This window comes from Colobus angolensis, unplaced genomic scaffold (genome assembly GCF_000951035.1).
Source record: "Colobus angolensis palliatus isolate OR3802 unplaced genomic scaffold, Cang.pa_1.0 Scaffold91, whole genome shotgun sequence".
NCBI lineage: Eukaryota > Metazoa > Chordata > Mammalia > Primates > Cercopithecidae > Colobus > Colobus angolensis.
The window spans coordinates 5,707,708-5,717,264 of NW_012123043.1; the positions used below are offsets into that span (position 1 = coordinate 5,707,708).

Here is a 9,557-nt window from a genome sequence, read left to right on the forward strand (position 1 = left end):
GAAGGAAACCTAGATATCACACCTGATATAACTCCATCCATTTTCTAGACGAGGCAATAAGCAGATCCATAGCAGCTGAAATCCAGTGTGGTCCTCAAACCTGTTAGGTGCTAGGCACTATGGAATAAGTAAATGACAGAAACACTGATGAACTGTCATTAAAGAAAGGCCGAGGTGGGCAGATCACTTGAGGTCAGGAGTTTGAGACCAGCCCCCGGCCAACATGGTGAAACCCCATCTCTACTAAAAATACAAAAATTAGCTGGGCTTTGTGGCATGTGTCTGTAATCCCAGCTACTTGGGAGGCTGAGGCAGGAGAATCACTTGAACCCCAGAGAGCCAGGTTGCAGTGAGCCAAGATTGCACCATGGCACTCCAGCCTGGGTAACAGAGCAAGACTCTGTCTCAAAAAAGAAAAAAAAAAAAAAAAAAAAAAGGCCAAGAATGAAAGCTGAGAATCTGATTCTATCCCTTTCCTATTAGTGAATGAAGAACTAAGGGAAAGACTAACTTATTTTCTACCTACACTTACTATGTATTCCACAGAGTCAACGATATAAAATGACATACTAAAAGTACCAAATAGGTGCTCAATAAATGTTATCTCTTAGATCCTCTTTCCCTGATCTCGTCTAGTACGGGAAAATGAAGAAACACACATTAGGTTGTTTTTAAATTTATTTTATTTTATGTTTTTAAGAGATAGGCTCTTGCTCTGTCACCCAGACTAGAGTGCAGTGGTGTGGTAACAGCTCACTGCAGCCTCCAACTCCTGGACTCGGGCAATCCTCCCACACACACTAAGCCTTCTGAAGGGCTATGGATCTCATTTCCTCATCTAGAACATGGAGTTGGATCAGATACGATCCCTAGGTTTCCTTCCATTTCTTATACTAGCGGCTGCAAACTCAGATGCCTGCAGGGGCCAGCAGATGACTGCACTGAGACCATCATTCTAGGTAGGGACAATGATGAACTGGAGAGCACCAGCCTTCTATAAAGGACATACATAGCTGCTTTTGAGCCACCGTTGATGATTCTCACTGTGCAAGGCCAAACATGTTTATGGATGTTTTTGATGTACAGGTCATCAGTTTGTGACTTCTGCCAACAGTTCCTTAAGCATTTTTTAAGACTTAAAATGGTTTTGGATTAAACATATAAAACACTCATTGTATAAAGGCATAAGTATCACATGATCCTAGGCACAAGGATCACACATGTGGTCACCACCTAACTTCAAATAACATAAACTTTAAAGATTCTCAGTCCTTCAGAGGTAAACATTATTCTGAATTAACATTCCCTCTTTAAAGTTTTTATCATGTTTGTATCCTTAAACCTATCATTAATTTAGCAAGTTTAATTTTACATACATGCAATTATGCAAATATATTCTATTGCTTCCCTCCCTTCCTGCCAATCTTATTTCTGAGGCTCAACCATCTTGTTGCTTGTCACTGTAATTCATTTTCACCAGTAGTGTTTCATTATATGAATACACCAAGATATATTTTTCCATTCAACAGTTTTGGACATTTGGCTTGTTTGCAGTATTTTGCTACTAGACAGTTGCAGTGAACCCTTTGGCACAAACCAGGTTTTTCAAGAGCAGTGTGTTTCAAAGCGTGAGTAGTGACCCATTACTGAGTCATGAGAACAATTTAGTGGGTCAGCCAGCACTGTTTTTAAGTGAAGTAACCTAGGGTAGGTATCAGATGCATTTCATATTGTATAGTGTCGTTTCACAAAATGTTTGAATGTTGTAACATGTATATACTCTTTGTGTGTCCACATAAAGTGGTCCTGCCAATGTATACTTCCACCAGCAGCATCTGGTCTGCTCCACATCTGCACCAACACTCAATATTAGGCTTCTAATTTGGTTTCAGTCTGGTCAGAGTGAGACAGTTTATCATTTTGGTTTTAATTTACATTTCCCTGGTTACCACTTGAGGCAGAGAAACTTTTCCTATTGGTGTAGGTGGATTATTTTTTTAAAAGGATAATTTGTTCTTCCACTGTAGAAACTTGACCCTTGATGTGAACCCAACCTTAACTCAAGAAGACTGCCCTTAAACTGCCTGTATTAGCTGAGAAGTGATTACTGCTATCTTGTGCTCTATAATGAACAGCACTCATGTCAGGTTGAGCACAATTCACAATAGCACTGGAAGGCATAGAATGACCCCTGGATGAGACCACCTTAGATATATCCCTAAACTTTGGGATATATTCCAACACTTTTGATAATCTTATTATTACTACTATTACTTTTTTTTTTTTTGAGATGGAGTATCACTCTGTTGCCCAGGCTGGAATGCAGTGGCACCATCTTGGCTCACTGCAACGTCTGCCTCCCAGGTTCAAGCAACAAGTAGCTGGGATTACATGGGCCTGCCACCATGTCCGGCTAATTTTTTTATTTTTAGTAGAGACAGGGTTTCACCATCTTGGCCAGGCTGGTCTTGAACTCCTGACCTTGTGATCCACCCACCTCAGCCTCCCAAAGTGCTTGGATTAAAGGCGTGAGTCACTGTGTCCAGCCTATTACTATTATTTTTTGAGACAGTCTTGCTCAGTTGCTCAGGCGAGTGCAGTGGTGTGATCTCAGCTCACTGCAACCTCCACCTCCCGGCTTCAAGTGATTCTCGTGCCTTAGCCTCCCGAGTAGCTGGGATTACAGGCGCCCACCACCACACGAGGCTAATTTTTGTATTTTTAGTAGAGATAGGGTTTTACCATGTTAGCCATGTTGGTCTCGAACTCGTGGCCTCAAGCAATACGCCTGCCTCAGAGTCCCAAAGTGCTGGGATTACAGGCGTGAGCCATTGCACCCAGCCCTGAGAATCTCCTAATTATTGAACACTACTATAACATACTGATTTCTCTAACAAGATGGTCTGTTCTTTTCAAATGGCTCTATGAAAAAAAAAATATTAAAAAATGTAAAAAGATAATTCATGCAACAATTACATAAAAAAGTAAAGCTGTATTGGGGAACGGATGCTAGGAATTCAATTAGGTTCATTTATTGGCCTGCATGTGCCAGCCTGTCAATGCCTATGATTCAAATTTGTGCCTCAGGAGAATCTGAAATTATCACAGGTCTGACTTAATCTTTTGGAGTTGTGTGCAAATAATCAAGACCATACATGTGAAATCTTTGAATGCCAAGTGTCTTCTGTACTTTCTTTTATTAACATCATAGTCTTTGCATCAAGATACATAGCAATGATAGCAGGTTTCTTTTTAAAGCTTAGTATTAAATATTAAATATCTTTCCCCATTTAAATTTTACATTACTCTGCCAAGAAAAAAAAAAAAAAATTAAAACTCAAGTTACTTGAAGCCTGGACATACTTCCATGATTAGCCGGGCTAGGTAAAAGTTGGTGGCTTTATTCTTCCTGCTCTGTAAGCTGATCCAGGCCCTAGAAAGATGGGACCAGGGTATATAATTGTTTTTGAAAAGTGTGCTACAAAAATGGATGGCCTGTTATAAGCCAGGATACAAAGTTAAGGATGGGGGTAAGGGAGGGACATATTCTTCCAGAAAAAAAGACAGAATTTCTGAAGAGTCCCAGTCCATAATTTTCCCAAAATGGCTGGAGGAGAGGATAAAATCTCAACATGAGTTTCAAAGTACTGTCTCTGTGAGGGGCCGGTAGATGCCTTGCTGAGGAGGGTAACTGCTGAGGAGGGGATGGCGAAGTCTGACCATGCCCCATCCCCAGCTAGGAGAATGGAAATGGAAAGTTTATTGCCCACTGGGGGTGAAACTGGGCTGAAGCTTGGTTGGTACTGAATTCTCTAAGAGGTTTCTTCTGGAAACAGACAACTCAGACTCTTCCTCTCACTTCAGCAAAGAAGTTATTTTTAAAAGCACTTGGGAAGTTCCTCCTCCACCCCGCAGGTGGGAAGGCTCAGAGAAGGGTGTCATCAGTACAGCCGCCTTCCAGGCCGTAACGGAATTCCTGAAGGTTGGAGACCCCATAGAAGTGGACAAAGGCTGCTGCCACCACCAGGACATGGAAAATCTGATGAGACTGGAACTGTAGGAATAAAAAAGAGAAGAGCCTTTAGGATAATGCAAGGAGGAATAAGAAACAAGTAGGAGAAAGCATTTGCTACTTCTAGTTTCTCCTTAATTAAACAAATTTGTTTTAATATCATAAAAGTGGTATATTTAGATAGTTTTAAAAACACAGTCCTTGTCAGAAATATACCAAAATGTTAACATTGACAAATTTCCTTATTGTACATATATGTACCTCCACACACTATATGATCCCCAGTCTCTCACCACCTTTGCCTCAGACCTTTAAATGTGGGCTGTTCACTCACCATCACAGGCCCTGCTGGAAGACTCATTTCTTACCCATATGTCAAATTTTCCAGGAAAGAAGCGCTCAGGAATTCGAGCAGCATAAAGGCCAGCTCCAGTGATGTACATCACAGCCATGAGGAAGAACCAGCCCATCTGGCCCACTGTGGTGGCCTTGACAAAGCCCTCAGCAATAGTAAAGTGCATGGTGGGCACGACACCACTTAAACCAAGTCCCAGGAACACGCCTGAACAGAACAGACATAAGACTGTCAGACAAGGAAACAGCCACCACATGGAAGGCACTGCTTACTCTGAAATTTTAATGTTTATGATAATTAGCTATTTTTGGATGAACAGTACATGTTTAGGAAACTTAGTTACCAGATGGATAACACTCAGCAGATATTTCTTCTATGTCCTGAATGGGAAGAAGCTGTGTAAGTGCTTAATACTTTTTAAGGAGCACCAAGAACAAACATCTCATATTTTTCATTATCTGTTAAGGAATTTAGGTAAAAATGATACGTCAAGACCCTCTGATGTCTAATTTGGGGATAGAACTTAGATGGCAAAGGCTTCAGTTGGCTCCCAAGTCAGAGAAGCGTACGGGAGGCTTCCTGTTAAGATCGTAAGTCTTACATAACTGGGACTCTAACCTCCTGAGTAGACAGATATATCCAGATTAGCAGTATCCTGTAGCTGCTGGGACACACAGATAAGGCAAGAGCAAGGGAAGAATGGGTACTTGTCTCAATACCATTACACTACACATAACTGAAGGGCAGGGACTACCTCTCCATCTTTGTAGATACCCTTGTTTAAGCACAGTGCATGGCACGTGGCTGGTGCTTGATAAATATTTCATTATTATTTTTCTTTTCTTTCTCTTTTCTCTCTTTCTTTTCTTTTCTTTCTTTCTCTTTTTTTTTTGACATAGTCTTTCTTTGTTGCCCAGGCTAGAGTGCAGCAGCGCAATCTTGGCTCACTGCAACCTCTGTCCTCCCTGGGTTCAAGTGATTCTCCTGCCTCAGCCTCTCGAGGAGCTGGGATTATAGGCGCCTGCCATAGCGCCGACTAACTTTTATATTTTTAATAAAAACAGGGTTTTACCATGTTGGAGAGGCTGGTCTCAAACTCCTGACTTCAAGTGATCTGCCCGCCTCGGCCCCCCAAAGTACTGGGATAAGAGACGTGAGCCACTGCTCCCAGACAATATTTAATTAACTGAAGGTTAAAATATAGCAGATATTAATTGTAAAGGAGCTAAAGACTAGTGGTAATTGGTGGTGTTGCTGCAAGTAATGAAAGCTTAAAATAAGAGTCCAGATGAGATGAGACAACACAAAGATGTTTATGCTTGTAGCTATTACTTTGTTACCAGTGTTTATGCTCAAGGTATTTTCATTCACCAAACCAGGTCTTCTATTCCCTTAGTAAAATACCTGAGGGTTTTAATTTTAATACCTTGGTCTGAGCTTGGGACTCAGGTCACTAAAATTACTGTGCTTGCTACATTTTTAAACTATCACAAACCAAGTATAAGAGTAGCTATATCTGTGCTTGCAGTTAATTGACCAGCTGGGTAATGATCTGTCCTATTAGCATTCTACTGAAATAGTATGAACTCAGCTTTGAAACTGATGCTGTTTTGAAAGTTCTGAAACACAAATCAGGGCTTGGGTGGGGTTCTCAAGCCACAAACCTTAAGGCTCAGATAGGTTTGAGCCTATTAGGCCTAAGGTCTAAATACTTTTGAGGTTTACATATGTCTTCCGACCTACCTGCTCTTGTCTGCCGGTGCTTAGGAGTGGCAAACCGGTCCCACTGCGCCACAATGATGGCAGAAATGCCCAGGACACAGACGATGGAGAGGTAGATGAGCCGTGGCTGTGGGGAGCAGTAGAAGGAATAATAGAGCCAGGGGACAAAGCTCCCCATAATTAGAAGAGCAATCCCTGAATAGTCCAGTCTAAAAAGAACCACAAAAATGAAACAAATCAGTGGGGGAAATAAATTTGTATGGCTCATTTAACTAGCTCTTTCTGTTCTCCACCTGCTCCCAGATTGAACCATCCCCTCATTTCCCATACAATCTATCCTGTATTCTGGATTAAAATTCCACAAGGTCACTTCTATTTTATGATGGAAAAGTCTCTAAGAATCCCCATTCAAAGAACTCTATCCCTTTCCCTTACTAGTGAACAGCTGTATCTCCCCTAGTAGACACTCGAATTTAGAAATTCCATCACAATCCAGCTGGTTCCCAGCATCACACTCAGGAAGGGCTTTGAAAATTCTCCTATTCTGATACAATGAGTTCTAAAAACAAAATTCTTAAATTGGGAGTGGTACTAAGGGATACTCTACGCTTTTTCTATCTTAGTTGACTTTTTAAATGAGGAAAATGTACCCTTCTTACTGATGTTGTTAGGAAAAACAAAATAATATACCACTGTCACCACCAAAACCAACAATAACAACAAAAACAAGCAAACAAATAGAACCCCAGGCTCACAGCTGGGGAAGAGAGAAAGCACACGATGATGGACATCTGGAGCTTCCAGCAATGCATGGGCAGCAAAGATAAGCTTTACTTGACTGGTGGGTAGGAACACCAGCAGAATGAAGCACAGACTATTCACCACACCCTACTATGGCTTGGGCTAATAGTGAGTTACACTAGGAATGGGTACAAGGTCTTGGAAAGCAGCCAGTGCACTGGCACTCTAAGCCGCACAAAAGATAATACTTTTCAGGTAGAAAATATATTCCACAATTGGTCTCTCCATCTGTTGAGGAGGATGCAGTAAGTCTGTTCATTAAGTGTTCAGGAGAAAAGCTTCATCACCCCACTAACCCCACAGAACAGAGAGGTTTTCCTCTGGCATATCAAGAAACTTTCAGGAGTAATATGAGCTCCTAGCACCCAGTAAGCAATGGGATATCAAGATGTGACAACAGTGCACAGTCCTTTCCTATGGTGTTCTTTCAACTCACTTGGAAAAAGTCCGAGAGACTTTCTCTGAATGACAATAGACGGTGTGAAAGAGCCAGGAGAAGCTGAGGCAGAGCACTGCACCCAAAAAGAACATCCCAAAAACCACCTTCTCCTGTAGAGGGGCCATGAAGTACATATTTGGTCTGAGCATGGTCAAGATTCCCAAAAAGAGAAACAGCACGAAACCTGCAGGAGGGTAAAATTAAAAAAACCTGTAAGAAAAAAGGGAATGTGTACGCTTTGACGGTTGAAGTTTTTGAATCAGTGAGCTACGGGCAACATCACTAATCATCACGGAAATAGAAATTAAAAGCACTATGAGATACCACCTTACTCCTGCAAGAAAGGCCATTATTAAGAAGTCAAAAAACAACAGATGTTGGCATGGATGTGGTGAAAGGGGGATGCTTATATACTCCTTGCGGGAATGTAAATTATAAATTAGTATAACCTTTATGGAAAATGGTACAGAGATTCCTTAAAGAACTAAAAGTAGAGCTACTATTTGATCCACCAATCCCACTACTAGGTATCTACCCAAAGGAAAAGCAGTCATATGAAAAAGACACATGCCCATGTTATGTTTATTGTAGCACAATTCATAAGTCTAAAGATATGGAACCAACCTAAGTGTCCATTGACCAATGAGTGAATAAAGAAAATGTGGTGTATGTACACCATGGAATACTACTCAGCCATAAAAACGAATGCAATAATGTCTTTTGCAGCAACGTGAATGAAGCTGAAGGCCACTATTCTAAGTGAAGTTAACTTAGGAATGAAAAATCAAATATATGTTCTCACTTACAAGTGGGAGTTAAGCTATGAGTATGCAAAGGCCTACAGAGTGAGATAATGGATTATGGAGATTCAGAAGCGGGAGGGTGAGCTAGGGGTGTGGGATAGAAAAACTACATATTGGGTACAATGTACACTGCTCAGGTGATAGGTGCATTAAAATCTCAGAATTCACCAGTATATAATTCATGCATGTAACCAAATCCAATCCCCACCCTTTGTAGCCCAAGAACTATTGAAAAAAAAAAAATCAGAAAGCTATGAGGTAACTGCAGTCAAAAGTTTCAAAGAAAGTGGCACCGGTCACAGAAACCCAGACAAAGAGGCCATTTTTAAAAACGTTGGCATTTTACTTTTATAGTCGGAAATTATGAAGTACAGGGAATTGTCTCCACCTAGAACAGTTCTGCCAGGGATCACAAAAGAATATCTAGTCCCAATTTCTTTGGTTTCTAGGCCTTTTACTCGCAGTCTTAAAGATCAGTGATCAAGGGTCAACCAAGGTCATTAGTAGTTTAAAGGCAGAACCTCAACTGTCAATGAATCCGAGCAACTCTGTTCGGCTCTATAATCCCTCGGCAGTTAGGGAGACAATGAATTTGACTTTTCCCCATCCAAACCACTCACCAAGCAGATGGGTCCAGATGTTGCCAGTTTCTGTATGGATGCGGAAGATGCTCTTGAAGCAAGCTCGAAAGGAGGGCATCGGTGGTCTATGACCATGTAGCAGATAGTCATTGTCCTTTAGCCAGTCAGGGAGCACATCATATGGGATGACCCTCCAACGTCCCTCCCAGACCTAGAACATATACACTTTCTCTAGGTAGGGCACTAGAGAATAATACCTTCCCCAAGGACAAGCAATGATGGAGAACCAGCCTGGACTGGGAGATATCCAAGACATAGCATGAATGGGACTAGCAGAGTCCTGACTCATATTTTGACCATTAAAAAAAAAAAAAAAAAAAAATCCTGGCTGGGTGCTGCAGCTCACGCCTGTAATCCTAGCACTTTGGGAGGCTGAGGCAGGTGGATCACCTGACATCAGGAGTTCAAGACCTGCCTGATCAACATGGTGAAACCCTGTCTCTACTAAAAATACAAAAATTGGCTGGGCACGGGGGCAGGCACCTGTAATCCCAGCTACCGGGAGGCCGAGGCAGGAGAATCATTTGAACCTGGGAGGGGGAGGTTGCAGTGAGCGGAGACCGTACCACTGCACTCCAGCCTGGGTGACCAAGCAAGACTCTGTATTTCCAAAAAAAAAAAAAAAAAATCCCTTTGTCTTTGTTTCATGTTAGTTTATCTGGAGAAGTTTTAAGTAAGTGTTTCTCAACCTTTTAAGAAAATATGGTGCAACCAGGCTGGGCGCAATGGCTCACGCCTGTAATTCCAGCACTTTGAGAGGCCAAGGCGGGTGGATAACCTGCGG

At 41.7% G+C, this 9,557-nt stretch overlaps 1 protein-coding gene across 1 annotated transcript in view; it reads right to left on the minus strand.

Annotated features, from left to right (window-relative positions):
• Positions 1–3,163: 3,163 nt before the first annotated feature.
• The window catches only part of ADIPOR1 (adiponectin receptor 1), a 17,289-nt gene continuing 10,895 nt past the window's right edge, over positions 3,164–9,557 (minus strand). The window contains 5 exon segments of the mRNA XM_011931780.1: positions 3,164–4,054; positions 4,381–4,574; positions 6,111–6,298; positions 7,327–7,513; positions 8,753–8,970. Coding sequence (XP_011787170.1) covers positions 3,926–4,054; positions 4,381–4,574; positions 6,111–6,298; positions 7,327–7,513; positions 8,753–8,970 — 916 coding nt within the window. The 3' untranslated portion in view covers positions 3,164–3,925.